This window comes from Boleophthalmus pectinirostris, unplaced genomic scaffold (assembly GCF_026225935.1).
Source record: "Boleophthalmus pectinirostris isolate CB_2022bp ecotype Guang Dong unplaced genomic scaffold, ASM2622593v1 HiC_scaffold_14, whole genome shotgun sequence".
In the NCBI taxonomy this organism is placed as follows: Eukaryota; Metazoa; Chordata; class Actinopteri; order Gobiiformes; family Gobiidae; genus Boleophthalmus; species Boleophthalmus pectinirostris.
The window spans coordinates 35,972,717-35,988,741 of record NW_026571047.1 but is presented as its reverse complement, the minus strand read 5'-3'; the positions used below and the strand labels follow the sequence as shown (position 1 = coordinate 35,988,741).

General features: G+C 41.6%; 1 protein-coding gene across 1 annotated transcript; it reads right to left on the bottom strand.

Moving 5' to 3' along the window:
• Positions 1 to 2,898: 2,898 nt before the first annotated feature.
• Positions 2,899 to 15,220, bottom strand: LOC110165450 (prolyl 4-hydroxylase subunit alpha-1-like). The gene is made up of 15 exons (XM_055150502.1): positions 15,087 to 15,220; positions 14,110 to 14,196; positions 13,250 to 13,346; positions 11,473 to 11,624; positions 11,152 to 11,289; positions 9,031 to 9,336; positions 8,607 to 8,794; positions 8,210 to 8,386; positions 7,122 to 7,192; positions 6,650 to 6,749; positions 6,417 to 6,470; positions 5,626 to 5,691; positions 5,481 to 5,549; positions 3,785 to 3,881; positions 2,899 to 3,435 (listed from the first exon to the last, which is right to left on the bottom strand). The coding sequence occupies exons 2-15, from the start codon at positions 14,189 to 14,191 to the stop codon at positions 3,365 to 3,367; spliced, it is 1,668 nt and encodes a 555-aa protein (XP_055006477.1). The 5' UTR covers positions 14,192 to 14,196; positions 15,087 to 15,220; the 3' UTR covers positions 2,899 to 3,364.
• Positions 15,221 to 16,025: the final 805 nt, after the last annotated feature.

The window sequence follows — 16,025 nt, the reverse complement described above, 5'->3', positions numbered from 1 at the left end:
GTGATGTGGGTTACGTGTGCGTTGTGTTTGTGTGTGATGTGGGTTACGTGTGCGTTGTGTTTGTTGTGTGTGATGTGGGTTACGTGTGCGTTGTGTTTGTGTGTGATGTGGGTTACGTGTGCGTTGTGTTTGTATGTGATGTGGGTTACGTGTGCGTGTTGTGTGTGATGTGGGTTACGTGTGCGTTGTGTTTGTGTGTGATGTGGGTTACGTGTGTGTGTGTGTGTTTGTGTGTGATGTGGGTTACGTGTGCGTTGTGTTTGTGTGTGATGTGGGTTACGTGTGCGTTGTGTTTGTGTGTGATGTGGGTTACGTGTGTGTGTGTTTGTGTGTGTGATGTGGGTTACGTGTGTGTTGTGTGATTGTGGGTTACGTGTGCGTTGTGTTTGTGTGTGATGTGGGTTACGTGTGTGTGTGTGTTGTGTGTGATGTGGGTTACGTGTGTGCGTTGTGTTGTGTGTGATGTGGGTTACGTGTGGTGTGTGTTTGTGTGTGATGTGGTTACGTGTGCGTTGTGTGATGTGGGTTACGTGTGCGTTGTGTTTGTGTGTGATGTGGGTTACGTGTGTGTTGTGTGATGTGGGTTACGTGTGCGTTGTGTTTGTGTGTGATGTGGGTTACGTGTGTGTGTGTGTTTGTGTGTGATGTGGGTTACGTGTGCGTTGTGTTTGTGTGTGATGTGGGTTACGTGTGCGTTGTGTTTGTGTGTGATGTGGGTTACGTGTGCGTGGTGTTTGTGTGTGATGTGGGTTACGTGTGTGTGACTGATTCTGGGCGTTGTGGTTTTCAGTTTCCTGAGTCGTCATCGTCATAGAAGCAATAACAGCGTCAAATGTGAAAGTGTCACCTCAGAATTTCTATGGAACAAGGGAAACGTGTCGTCCACAGGGTGACCAGAGTTTCAAAATAAAAAACTGGAACGTTGTTATATCCACGTAAACTTTATAGAAATATATTACTCAAAGGCAGGAGTGATGCTCAAACATGTGCTTTACTCAGTTTCTCACAGTCATTCAAAAAAAAAAAAAACAATGTCCGGATTACCCATCATGCACATAAACATCATCTAGTGTGTTCAAGAAGGGACAAACATAATGTAGAAGAGCGGCGTATTTTTAAGTGCACTAAATGTAGTAAAATGACCAACAATGTGACACCAGGACACAGTATTTTCCCACCCACTACAGGCACACAGGTTTGTTGACTGAATATGACATGAGACTTGAACATACTTTACATTGTGAGGAGAAAATTCAGTTTGTCGACTGGACAAAAGTTAGTTTGGTTGAAGATGTTTCGCAGCTCATCCAAGCTGCTTCTTCAGTTCTGGTCAGACGCTGGTGACTTCCTTATATCTGCAGGGAGGAGCTAACTACACTGAAACTACTCTGAAACTAACACACACTTGTTTACAGTTTCTGTTTGTTAGTTCGGCCTGTTGACCTGTACAGGGTGTGGGGTCTAATTAGTATCATTATGCAGGACCATAATGGAGCTTCCACACCTCTGGACCTGACCTGGATACACCTGTTGTTCTTGTTTGTTTTGATTTAGGTTTGAGGATGGACGTGTAAATAGGAGACAGATGGTGTCTGAGTCCATTTCTGTCTAGAGAAGGATTTTCTTTCTTAACAAAAACAGCTTCTTTCACTCTCCTCTCAAACCAATTCTTTTCTCTGACTAAAATCTGTACCTCGCTGTGCTCAAATGAGAGGCCCGTGACTTTTAAGTGGAGATGTACATGAGACTGAGGTCCTGTGTTGCTCCCTCGTCTGTGTTGGTTCATCCTTTTGTGAAGTGTCTGTTTAGTTTCTCCAGTGTCGCGTTCACTGCAGTCTTCACTGCACTGAATGGAGTAGGCCACATTGTTTTTTTTGTGGCTTGGTGTTTTGTCCTTTGGTTAGACCAGTTTCTGTCTTAAAGTGTTCGTAGGTTTGAAATAAACCGGGATCTCACATTGTCTGAAAATCCTCTGTAGTTCTTCTGAAACACCAGCCATGTAGGGAATAGTTACCCCCTTTTTCCTGGGTTCTGATTCTCTGTTGTTCTTGGTCTACAGAGAATTTTGTCCAGAGAACCATATTGAGAACACAGCCGAATTTGTGAACAAAATCAAACATCTCCGGTTCAACCTGGACAAGACAATGGTTTCCTTTGATGTGACGTCTCTTTTCACGTGGGGCCGGGGAATCCATGTATCGTTTATTCGTTTTTCAATATAAAACCAAAGTAAGAAAACGAAATAACAACTATTTTCTTCATTATTTGTCTCCAAAACCAAAATGAAAAAAGAGATAATTAGTTTTTTCAGTTTTCGATTTTGTGTTTAAATCCAAAATAGAAAAACTGGATAACAGACTAAACCAGGACTGAAACAGGTCCGGGACCAGATCGGGACTGAGATCAGGACTGAGGCCGGGACCAGACCATGATTGAGACTGGGACTAGACCGGTACCAGGCCAGGACTGAAAACGTTTCAGTCCTGGTTCAGTCTGTTATCCGTTTTTTCCATTATTCATTTAAACTTTTTTTTTGTTTGTCGTGTATTTGTCACTATATTGTGTCTTAAAACTTCACAAAATTCATCAAATGAAATAAAAAAAGCACCATAAACAGACAGGGCCATGAAAATCACATCATTCTGAGCTGTGAGAAGGGTTTTTTATCACAGAAAAAAATGCTGATGACGTTTAAAAAGAGGCAGAATTCTCATAAACAGGCTGATAATGCAACTAATGGAGTTTTAATGTGAGGACTACATTACCCACGATGCATCTCTCCAGGTCTCAGTGTCTCTGGAGCGAGGAGATTCTGATGGAGAGTGGACTCCTTAGTAACAAAATCGAGTTTGAAATTTTAGTAATGAAAACTAAACCAGACAAATGAAATGAACAGAGTCACTGAAAAGAGTTTTTATTCAGTCAGATTTCACATTATTTTAACAAACTAAAGGAGTGCGTTTTATATTTTTGCATTGAGTTCTGCAGCAACATTCAAAACATTCAGGTTCAAAAAACACCTTCAGATTCAGTCATGGACAAACAGAATAAATAAAATAAAATATTGATCTTTTTAAAACAAAAAACAGGAGTCGTTTTGTGGAGACTTAAAGGCACAAGAAATGTAACGTGGAGTGTTTGAAAATGTGTTTTATAAATCAGTTTTGTTCTGTAAATTTAAATAGAGAGGTTTGGGTTTAGACCTGGTTTAAGAGCTGGTTTAGACCGGGTTCAGACCGGGTTCAGTGCTTGCTTAGTCCAGGTTAACCACTCTGCCACAGTAACACGGGGAGGAGTGAATGATTTTAAGTGTCTGTGTTTGGAGGGAGCAGAGGAAGAGGAGGAGCAGAGGAAGAGGAGGAGGTCAGTCAGTCTCTCTGAGTCCACAGCGGCGTCTGAACTCTTGTCCGCGCTCGTGAATCCATTTATTAGAAACTGGGAAACAAAAACAAAACAATCTGAAGTCTTTTCAGCTGGATGTATATGACCTGTATATTATATATGTTTAAAAATTCCAGAACAAAACGAACATCTTTGCACCGATTTCCTCACGATCTCATAGAAATATTTTTATTAATCCATTTCTATGTTTTATTTTGACTTGTACATTTACATTTATATAATTCTGACTTATTTGACACGTGTCTCTTGCTATTTTTTGCTGCTTAGAATGTATTATTATCATTTATATTTTTCCTCTTTGTGATTATAATATATTGTAATGTGTGAGTTAAAGTTCGTCTAAGTCTAAGAAAAGTACAGATGTGTGACAGGTGACACTGACCCCACTTGTTCCCGAGCAGCACTGGACACGCGGCGTGACGAGTGCGGTAGTCTCCCTCTCCACTGGGGTACAGGTTATACCAGAACACCGCAGAGCCCTACACACAAATATATCACATACTTAGAATAAAAAAAATAATACACATATATACACGTAACACTGGGGTACAGGTTAAACCCCACCACTGAGCCCTGGAGACTAATATATTATAATAAAACAAAACATAATATAATAAAGTATAATATAATATTAATATAACCTACACAATATAACACTGGGGTACAGGTTAAACCCCACCACTGAGCCCTGGAGACTAATATAATGTAATGTAATGTGATATGATGTAATATAATATTAATGTAACATACACAATATAACACTGGGGTACAGGTTAAACCAGAACACCGCAGAACCCTACACACAAATATATCACATACTTATAATAAAAATAATAATACACATATATTCATGTCACACTGGGGTACAAGTTTTACCAGAACACCACTGAGCCCTGGAGACTAATATATTATAATAAAACAAAACATAATATAATGTATAATATAATATTAATATAACCTACACAATATAACACTGGGGTACAGGTTAAACCAGAACACCGCAGAACCCTACACACAAATATATCACATACTTATAATTAAGGGTGTGTAAAAATATCTAAATATCAATACATGGTATCTTTTTATGTGCTGACACAGTATCGATATCGTGTGCTGCTGTATCGATATATCACCAAGAGGTTTTTTTTTGTTTTTGTTTATTTTACTAAATTATTTTATTACAGCTACAATTTTGTTGTTTGTTCAGATGAAGGAAACTCGTTTATGCGACACATTTGACATTTTCACGTTTTGATGATTAAAATGTTTGTGTTTCATATGAACTTTGCACAAGAAGAAGTGATTTAATAAAGACTTTTAGTATCACAGACATGATTTAGCCTTTATTTTCATTGAATCATATCGAATTGATTTGAAATATATTGTATTGAATCGAAAGTGCACTGTATCGAGATATGTATCGTATCAGCAACTTCTGAATGATACCAACCCTACTAATACTAATACTAATACTAATACTAATACTAATACCAATACTAATACTAATACTAATACTAATACACACACGTCACACTGGGGTACAGGTTTTACCAAAACACTGCTGAGCCCTGGAGACTAATATATCATATTCTTGTAATACTAATACTAATGCATATATATACATTTATTTATTTAAAACAAGGGCAGTGCACAGAAAACATTAATCTCAGACAGAAAAGATGCTCTGTGCCAGATTTAACTCAAACTCGTCTCCATCTGCAGTCGTCAGGCAGGTACAAGAAACTATTTACATTAAACCAACTCTAACAGCAACATTTCATCAGTAACTGTGTCTCCTTGAGCAAGATAAATACTTAAAACTAAGCTAAAATAATAATATATAGAATATAGAATATACAGAACATAGAATATCTTCTAAAATGACCATTAATGAAATGTCATGAGTCAAACAGCACACGTTTACATCACTGGGTACAGGATAAACCCCAGGCCACATATGAGTCAGGTCTGTGGAGAGGCAAACCCGCTCACAGTAAGGACACATGTTTTTGTTTGTCTATTTCATGGCTAAAATGTTACATACTGAGGCTTTAATATGAATATAAAATCAAATGTACCTTCTTTGGTTTAATGGACGCTCCGATGTCTGTGAAGACTGTGGCGCCCCCTGCCTGCACATCACTCATCTGCAGCAGAGGAAATATGAGTCTTTACAAAGTGAATTTACATAAAAATAAAAGTGTACAGAAGAGTTTTCCTCACATAGAGAAGCCACGTGGCGATACGATTCCCCGTCCCCAACTCCTCAAACGCATCCGGCTCATCCTTCTACAAAACACAAGACGACAGGGTCAGAAGAGAAGAGGGTCAGAAGAAGAGAAGAGCAGAGGGTCAGAAGAAGAGAAGAGGAGAGGGTCAGAAGAAGAGAAGAGCAGAGGGTCAGAAGAAGAGAAGAGGAGAGGGTCAGAAGAAGAAGAGAAGAGCAGAGGGTCAGAAGAAAGAGAAGAGGAGAGGGTCAGAAGAAGAGAAGAGGAGAGGGTCAGAAGAAAAGAAGAGCAGAGGGTCAGAAGAAAAGAAGAGGAGAGGGTCAGAAGAAAAGAAGAGGAGAGGGTCAGAAGAAAAGAAGAGGAGAGGGTCAGAAGAAAAGAAGAGGAGAGGGTCAGAAGAAGAGAAGAGGAGAGGGTCAGAAGAAGAGAAGAGGAGAGGAGTCAGAAGAAAAGAAGAGAGGGTCAGAAGAAGAGAAGAGGAGAGGGTCAGAAGAAGAGAAGAGGAGAGGGTCAGAAGAAAAGAAGAGGAGAGGGTCAGAAGAAAAGAAGAGGAGAGGGTCAGAAGAAGAGAAGAGGAGAGGGTCAGAAGAAGAGAAGAGGAGAGGGTCAGAAGAAGAGAAGAGGAGAGGGTCAGAAGAAAAGAAGAGGAGAGAGTCAGAAGAAAAGAAGAGGAGAGGATCAGAAGAAAAGAAGAGGAGAGGGTCAGAAGAAGAGAAGAGGAGAGGGTCAGAAGAAGAGAAGAGGAGAGGGTCAGAAGAAGAGAAGAAGAGAGGGTCAGAGTCTTACTCGTCCAAAATCAAAGTGTGGTTCATATTGTCCCCCAACGCCGTAGTTCGCCACCTAAAAAACAGTGTCAAAACATTGATTACAACAAAATAAGTTATAAGTAAGTACATATATATATATATATATATATATATATATATATATATATATATATATATATATATATATATATATATATATATATAAATAATTTGGCTCTAGTTGTACTCGTGTGTATATTTAGCGTCTGTGACCTGCAGATCTTCGGCTGTGGAAACGTCGAGTCCCGTCACCGCCTCAATCCTCCAGTTTATCTGATCCACCACCGGGTGTTCAAAAGACCCCAACCACGCACTGGAAACACAGACACATGTGAGTACTACTACTACTACTACTGCTACTGCTACTACCACAACCACGCACTGGAAACACAGACACATGTGAGTACTACTGCTACTACTACTGCTACTGCTACTACCACAAACCACGCACTGGAAACACAGACACATGTGAGTATTACTGCTACTGCTACTGCTACTGCTACTGCTACTGCTACTGCTACTGCTACTGCTACCACCACAACCACACACTGAAAACACTCGTATATCTCTGTGTTTATATATATATATATATATACACAGAGATATAGGAGTACTACACACAGAAAGGCCAGGTGTGCTGGGACCAGGACTAAACCAGGACTAAGCAGGACCTAACAGGTCTGACCTCTTGGAGACCCTGTAGTGGGCGGTGGTGAGTTTTCCCGTCTGGGGGTCGTGGACTGTGGCTCGTTTCAGCTGCAGCGAAAAACAAAATGAACAAAATCAGGACAATATTAAATATTAAATAAAACATTTAGATAGAGAAGTGTGTGTGTGTTTGTGTGTGTGTGTGTGTGTTGTTTGTGTGTGTTTGTGTGTGTTTGTGTGTGTGTTGTTTGTGTTTGTGTGTGTGTGTGTTTGTTTGTGTGTGTTTGTGTGTGTTTGCGTGTGTGTTTGCGTGTGTGTTTGTGTGTGTTTGTGTGTGTGTTTGTGTGTGTTTGTGTGTTGTGTGTGTTTGCGTGTGTTTGTGTGTGTTTGCGTGTGTTTGCGTGTGTGTTTGCGTGTGTGTTTGCGTGTGTTTTGTGTGTGTGTTTGCGTGTGTTTGTGTGTGTGTTTGTGTTTGTGTGTGTTTGCGTGTGTTTGTGTGTGTGTTTGTGTGTGTGTTTGTGTGTGTGTGTGTGTGTTGCGTGTGTGTGTTTGTGTGTGTGTGTTTGCGTGTGTGTTTGCGTGTGTGTGTGTGTTTGCGTGTGTGTTTGTGTGTGTGTGTGTTTGCGTGTGTGTTTGTGTGTTGTGTGTGTTTGCGTGTGTGTGTGTGTTTGCGTGTGTGTTTGTGTGTGTGTGTGTGTGTTGCGTGTGTGTTTGTGTGTGTTGCGTGTGTTTGTGTGTGTGTGTGTGTTGTGTGTGTGTTTGTGTGTGTTTGCGTGTGTTTGTGTGTGTGTGTGTGTGTTTGCGTGTGTTTGTGTTTGTGTGTGTTTGTGTTGTGTGTTTGTGTGTGTGTGTGTGTTGCGTGTGTGTTTGCGTGTGTGTGTGTGTGTGTGTGTGTGTGTGTTTGCGTGTGTGTGTTGTGTGTGTGTGTGTTGCGTGTGTGTTTGTTTGCGTGTGTGTTTGTGTCTGTGTGTGTTGTGTGTGTGTTTGCGTGTGTGTTTGTGTGTGTGTTTGCGTGTGTTTGTGTGTGTTTGCGTGTGTGTTTGTGTGTGTGTTTGCGTGTGTTTGTGTTTGTGTGTGTTTGCGTGTGTGTTTGTGTGTTTGTGTGTGTGTGTTTGTGTTTCTCACTCGCGGCGTGGCGAGCTCTTTGACTCGTTCCATCTCGCGCTCTGAGACGACGTCGTGGTAACGCAGGATCAGGGGGCGGTCCCACTCCTCCTCCTCTTTGACCGGACCAATCAGGAGGCTCGGATGGCCGTTGTTGTCATGGTAACGGCAGAAGAGGCGGCTCTGTCTCCGAGGAGTCTGAGACACAGAGGAGTAGAGAGTCAGGTGCCCTCCCCGTGCGTCGGGTGCCCTCCCCGTGCGTCGGGTGCCCTCCCCGTGCGTCGGGTGCCCTCCCCGTGCGTCGGGTGCCCTCCCCGTGCGTCGGGTCCCTCCCCGTGCGTCGGGTGCCCTCCCCGTGCGTCGGGTGCCCTCCCCGTGCGTCGGGTGCCCTCCCCGTGCGTCAGGTGCCCTCCCTCACCATCCGGATGCCCTCTCCTCTGCACAGTGTCTCGTAGGCCTTCCTCTCGGGCAGGTAGTCGTCGGAGTGCTCCTTGTCTGCACCTGTCGCCTCTGCACCTGTCGCCTCTGCTCCTGTCTGTTGGTGGCGTTTGGAGAGCTGGTACTCAAAGTACTTCAGGTTCCCCTTCGCTCGCTGATGAGAAGGATCTGAAACCAGAGGGAAAACGGTTCAGATCCTGAAGAGACTGAATCAGAACTGAACCAGGACTAAACCAGAAACAAATCAGGGAAAAATCTGGATTAAACCTGGACTTAACTCTTACTGAACCCGGACCAAACCAGGACTGAACCAGGACTGAACCAGAAAGAAACTAGAATCAAATCAGGGCACAACTAAACCAGGACTAAACCAAGACTGAACCCAGACTAAACCAGGACCGTACCGAGCTGCAGTAGTCTTTTGGTGTAGTGCAGTGCCTTCTCTAGCGCCCCCTGCTGGTACAAAGAGTAGCTGAGGTAGTCCAGGATGGTCTGCGCGTCCACAGACCCGGTCTTGGTCTCGGTCTCTGTCCCGGTCTGGGCCTCGGTCTGCAGCTGTTTCAGGGCCTGTTCCATCCACAGCGTCGTGTGGAGATAGTCCGCCTCGGTGTAGGCCACTCTGCCCAGGTCGAAGCAGTCCTCAGCCGAGAGACCAGGGGACAGGGAGGGGTCAGAGGTCAGGGAGGGGTCAGAGGTCAAGGAGGAGGTGCCTGTGGACAAGGTCAAAACATCTTAGACAAATGTGTAGGTTTGCATAGGGACGATGGGGACACGTCAATATTTGGGGAAGACAAAATAGTTCCTACTAATATTTGCTATTTTATTTTAATAAACAATATACATTTATTCCGATATTTTTTCAGACTCAGTAGTGTTAATTGAACATGTTTTAGTTCACATTTTGTTTCTTAGACGTTCTGAGATGTGTTCAGTGATATGACGACAGGGTTACACCTGCCGCTGTTTCATTGGCTGTAACAGAGTGATGTCATTAGTGGAGCCAGGAGCCTAATCTGGGGAAGCGGCAGGACAGGGTCGCACCTGACGATGGCGGCTTGAGCAGACGTAAGTGAAGACGCTGCACCAAACTCTGAAAAACTTTTCAAAAGGAACTTAGGCTACGTTCAGACTGCAGGGCTTAACGCTCAATTATGACTTTTTTGTGAAATCCAATGTTTTTTTGCGACGACGTCAACCGCAGCGAGCGTCTCTGTGTTTACGGAAGTTGTCCAAACATGGACGCAGCATCGAGCACCTGGAGATTTTAAAGTTCCTCTTGTACCGGAGCCAGAACATGAACAACTTACTTGTTTTAAGGAGGAGATTGAGAAGGAGAAGGACGAGGTTTTTGGTCGTGGTGTTTTGTGGTTCAGTCCGTTGAAATGAACGTGTGAATGTGGAGACGGAGCCAAGAGTGGTGAGTGGTGATGTGCTTCACTTCAGTGACACGGAGTTCATTAACAGTTTTCGCCGACTTCAGCGCAGAATAGTGACGTTTGTGTCTTGTTGATAACGTGTAGGTGGATGGATGCACTTTGGCCGTTCACACTGAAGCACATGTCAAAAGATCAGATATGTATCAGTTTCAGGAGCACATATCCAAGTGTCCTGGGTCACATTTGAAAAAATCGGATCTGTGCTGTTCAGACTGACATTAAAAGATCAGATACAGGAACATAGAGACAAAAAATCGGATTTGGGTCACTTCAGGCTGCAGTCTGAACGCAGCCTTACTCTCATAACTCATAACTCTCTGTATGTTGCATTGACCAGGCCCAGCTCAGCCACCTGCAGGGTCCAGAAGGCAGCAGCTCGACTTTTAACTGGAAAGAAGCGGAGGGACACATGTCTCCTGTTCTTAACTCCCTGCACTGGCTCCCTGTACATTTTAGAATCCATTTTAAAATTATAATGATTGTTTTTAAGAGTCTTAATGGCACCTTCCTATTTATTTGAACTCCTTCAGCCCCATGTCCCGTCCAGAGGTCTGCAGGACCAGACTGAGGACCAGAGGAGACAGGACCTTCTCTGTGGTCGGTCCACGACTGTGGAACATTTTAACATTGCACATTAGAACTGCACAGTCACTGGAGCACTTGCTCAAAACGCTCCTTTTCTCCCGGACATTTGCTGCAGTCAGGAAGAGACACTTGGCACCCTGCTGTTATTATGAATATTATATACACAAACTTCAACATCGCTGTTATCTGCTAAACAATCATCTCAGAAGGACGATGGACACAAACTTGACATTTTGCGAACTGAAAAATGAAACCACTTCTTACTTATTGTAGACCTGCCCAGACTCTGTGTTTTTGGAAAGAATTAATAAAACATATACGCAGCTTCTTGTCCTATTTGACCCTTTTCTTATAAAGACGAGCTGTTTGTTTTTTGCAGTGTCCATCATACGAAAAGTAACAATAATAAAGAATGAATCTGTTAATTAAGTCAAATATCAGATGGTTTTATGGGGGCAGTAGTAGTAGTAGTAGTAGTAGTAGTAGTAGTAGTAGTAGTAGTACCTGTCAGTCTCCCTGTTGCTATGGTTTCCGTGTCGAGTTTGTACGTGTCCTGGAGTCGGATCAGGGCGTTGGCGGCTCCGGTTTGATCCTCGTCCGTCGGGAAAAACTGTCTCTGGATCGTCAGGTTTGTAATGAAACCTGGAAACACGACGAGACAAAGATCAGAAACCTGAGTCTGGACCAGGACTGGAGCAGGACTAAACCAGGACTAAACCAGGACTAAACCAGGACTAAACCAGGACCAAATGAGGAATGAACCAGGACCTAACCAGGACTAAAATATGACTAAACCAGGACTAAACCGGGTCTAGCAGGTGGTACCGTCGCTCATGTCGGTGAGCACTAGCGCCTCCAGCTGGCTCCACTCGGTGTTGAGTCTCTTGATGAGTTTGAAGGCGTTCACCGGGTTCCCCAGAAACAGCTCAGGGTCAAAGGTCGCGGCGGAGGACAGCGCCTGCAGACGATCCGCCCATCTGACGCACGAATGAAAGAAGAAGAAAAACGGTTCTGTGACTTTTTGGACTTAAAGGATGTATGGAGGATTTTTTTTTTGTTTCAAATTGTCAGTGATAGATTTTAGAGATGCAGTAGCCTTGTAATTATGATGACCAAAAAAAGAGAATAAAAATTCATCAACTCTGGACGTGGTGGGGCTAAACATTTGCCAGTAGATAACGACACTGCCTCGTTACGCATGTGCAACATTTGAAAAAGGACAAACAGTCGCTGGATTTCTCGTTCCTTGGAAAATCCTCTATACAACCTTTAATGAATTGTTCCTAACGTAAGGCGAATATGACATAGGATATCCAATCAAAAAAAAAATCTAAATTAAAAACTGGGATTGGCAGTGGTTAATAATAAAACTGTGAAACCAGTGTGTAATTAAAGAAAACTGTTCTGCACTCGGCCCATTTGTGACAAACATGTGAGTCAGAGTCACATTTTCTTTGTGTTTTGGTCGTTTTTTTAAGCAGCTTTTCTGTATTTACCTTAAACAAATGACAATTTATGTCTCTTTACTGTCAGCAGGGATCAGTTTGGTCAAAAATATGGACACCTGGGATATTTCTTGTATTGGTGGGTTTCAGACGACATCACAACATTCTGTTCTGCCCCACAAAGACAAAAGACTGAGACACTGACAATTAGTTGCTATAATGAAGAAATATTTGTCTGGGAAAATATGGAGCTCAAAATTGACCTTTGACCAGGGGTGTGCAAAAATATCGAAATATCAATATATCGTATCATTTAAAGTGATGATACAGTATCAATATCATGGGCTGTCTCTCTTAACTGTTGGCAGGTATAAAATTGTTCAAAATAGGGACACCTGGGACATTTCTTGTATAAAACTGAGACAAATCACCCTGAATTTCGACTGTTGAATTTGAGGCCTTGAAAATATTTGTGCTGAATATTTAAAAAGTGAAATTTTCATTTTGAATTTGAAACATGTCAAAAAAGTACTCTTAAAATTTCAGCATAGCTTTTCAGAATAAAAAAAAAATAAAATCAAAGTGAGAAATTCAGCGGTCTTTAAAATTCTAAATCTGATGGAACATCGGCTCGGTTAGTCTGGACCAGGATCATTTTGAGACTCTACTGATACTGAGAGGGTAAAATTATTGTTTACCAAGAGTCCAGTGCAGACAGGGGCCCCTCACAACGTCTGTCCGAGGCATTTTTCATTAGACAACATGTATAAATGATTTGTACCCAGAGCTCAGGATTTGAAGCTACACCCCGGAAAATAAGTCCCTAGTTTCAGTGTTTTTTGTATCTGTGTTTTGATATTTTGGACAAACCCGAGAGGATGACACCGCAAGATCACGTTTGCGGAACAAAAACACGACTTTGACTTAAATAAAAGAGGATCTGAGGTCATAAACTCGATATGAGACACTATTGTTTCTTCTGTTTGTTTAATCGGGACACAGAGATCCGGTTTAGAGCGGCTCACGTTTCAGGAAAACGCTGCACAGATTTTTCCAGACGGGATTTGAAAGCAGCACCGGGAGAAATTATTTAACAAAATCAGGGAGGGCATCTGACACACGGGGAGGGCATCTGACACACGGGGAGGGCATCTTACAGTTTGATTTTGTTGAGTTTCTCCTCCTCCGCTCTGATGTAATCCTTCAGAGACAAAACCAGGTCTTTCTCCACAAACAGCAGCTCTGTCATCTGACCTGGAATTAAACACGACAAACGAGAAGATCAAATCATGATTCAGGAAGATTTGAACCAAAGTTAAGTCCTGGTTTAGTCCTGGTTTGGACCTGGTTTACTCCTGGTTCAGTCCTGGTTTAGACCTGGTCTAGTCCTTTTTTAGTTCTGTTTTAGTCCTGGTTTTGTCCTGGTTTCACCCTAGTTTAGTCCCTGGTCTAGTGCTGGTCTAGTCCTGGTTTAGTCCTGGTTTAGCCCTAGTCAAGTTCTGGTTTAGTTCTGTTTCAGACCTGGTTTGGACCTGTTCTAGTCCTGGTTTAGACCTGGTCTAGCCCTGGCTTGGTCCTGGTTTTACCCTCGTTTAGTTCCTGGTCTAGTCCTGGTTCAGTCCTAGTTTAGTCCTGGTTCAATATTAGCCCAGTCCTGGTTTAGTTTAGACCTGATTTAAACCTGTCTTAAACCTGGTTTAATCCTGATTCAGTCCTGGTTTAGACCTGGTTTAGAGCTGGTCTAGTCCTGGTTTAGTCCTGGTTTAATACTGGTTTAGTCCTGGTTTAATACTAGTCTAGTCCTGGTTTAATACTAGTCTAGTCCTGGTTTAATACTAGTCTAAAACTCAACAAATGAATAATCCACCTTTAAATGAGCCAAAATAAACTAAATATACAATAAAGTCCCGTACACAGACACAGTTCAGGCGCTCACACGTGACTTTCTCAAACAAGGAAAACAAAACTAAAGTAAACATTATATTTTAATAACATTTTAATCAGACTTTGGACTCACCGACGGAGGTGAAGAAATCATTTTGAGCCGAGGAGCAGACGAAGACGAGACAGTGAAAAAACAGAGACCAGCTCAGCTCCATCAGATCTGAACAAAAACAAAACAAAAACAAAAACAACGATGACGCAAAAGGTTTTTATTCACACAGAAAAAACTAAAAAAATTCTGCATAAAAGAGATTATCAACATGTCAGCAATAAATCAATTAGTCCTGGTTTGGTTCTAGTTTAGTCCTTATTTAGTTCTATTTTGGTGCTGTTTCAGTCCTGGTTTAGTCCTGGGTCAGATCTGGAATTAGTCCTACTTTAGTTTTGATTAAGTCTTGGTTTAGTTATGGTTTAGTCCTAGTTTAGTTCTAGATCAGTCCTGGATTAGTCCTGTTTCAATAGCGGTTTAGTCTTTCTTTAGTTCTGTTTTAGTGCTGGTTTAGTCCTGATTTAGTCCTTGTTTAGTCCTGGTTTAGTTTTGGTTTAGTCCTGGTTTGGTCGTGGTTTAGTTCTGATTTAGTCCTAGTTTAGTTCTGGTTTAGTCCTGGTTCCGTTTATTTCCACCACTGAATAGTACAAACATAAAACATAAGATCGCAATATAATTAAATACGATTAGTATAAAATAAGAAATAAAAAATATATTAAATAAAACCGTAAAATTTAATCGCGGTTTTAAACTTTGAGTGGCATTATGATGGGTTCAAATAAATAACGTAAATAATATTAAACTCAATAATTCTGTTTTCACATAAACTGAAAATAAAGGCAGAAACAAGCTGCTCTTGCTATAATCTACATTTTTTCATCATATTTCCAGCTAATAAATGTATAATTGTATTTTTCTGTCCCGTTACAAGTTAAATTGTTATTAAAATGCGTCAGGAGGGAAATTCTAGAACCCCGAGGATCCGTCACTGAAGCGGCTCGTTTTCGCCACATTTTGATTAAATTTAAACAGAATAAAAAGTGACATTTATAAAGACTCACCGCGGAGGCCTCGGAGAACACGCCCGCAGCGAAAAGTCAAAGGGAATCCAGTAAAATCCCTGAAAAAAGTCAAGTTTTGGAAGAAAAACTGAAAGGGAATCTGCTCCTGCCTGATCCGAGACGTGAACGCAACACGGAGACATCCGGTGCGGGGGAGGAGCGCGCCCTCTGCAGGAGCGGCGACGGTACTACAAAAACAAACACTTAAATCCTCACACAGAAATGAAATATTACAGAAATTACGCAAAAATAAATAAATACAATAATAATAATAATAAAACACAGATTAATATTTGACAAATAACAGTAGTAGTAGTTTTTAGTACTTCTAGTAGTTTAGTAGTTTATTCTGTCATTTTACAGCACTACAATAAATAAATAAATAAATAGACTACAACCTCGTGACCAAAAGGGTTTAGCCTGAAGTAAAAGTACTTAAGTAAAAATACTAACCCTATCACACAATGACAGAATACCAAGAAAGAAAAGCAGCGTATATATGCATGTAGAGTCTGCACACCTGACTGGGCGACAGGTACGTTGGAGGAGAGGTACTTTGATGTTTGCAAAAAACTCCCACACACTGTCTCACTCCTAATTTTTCTTTTATTGATACGACGTTTCAGTCCCCCAGACCTAAGGTTTTCTTGAAAACAACAAATAAAAAAATAAGAAAGCACCTTCTTTGAAACCTTGAAGTCATGTTTCATCAGAAACATCTGTTTCTTGAGTTGTGTTTTTTGGACAGAATTTTCCAAGTGTGATGTCGTCAGTGTGGAACTCTCTAAAACAGAACGCTCACCTTCCTGTAAATTTCAACAAATTTTTCAACTTTCCATCTCTAATTGTTTCTTGATTTGTCTAAAACCTAAATTTATATTTACAACAGTTATTGTTCTACCATTATTGTCATACGTACTTTTACAGAAATCTCTGCAG

Bases quoted from the DNA above. Each gene is read 5' to 3' on its own strand.
- LOC110165450 (XM_055150502.1), bottom strand. From the start codon at position 14,191: ATGGAGCTGAGCTGGTCTCTGTTTTTTCACTGTCTCGTCTTCGTCTGC. The intron at 8,795-9,030 runs GTACGGTCCTGG...CTCTGGTTTCAG, and splicing joins CAAAAGACTACTGCAGCTCG to ATCCTTCTCATCAGCGAGCG. The intron at 6,750-7,121 runs GTCAGACCTGTT...CTGTGTTTCCAG, and splicing joins CACTACAGGGTCTCCAAGAG to TGCGTGGTTGGGGTCTTTTG.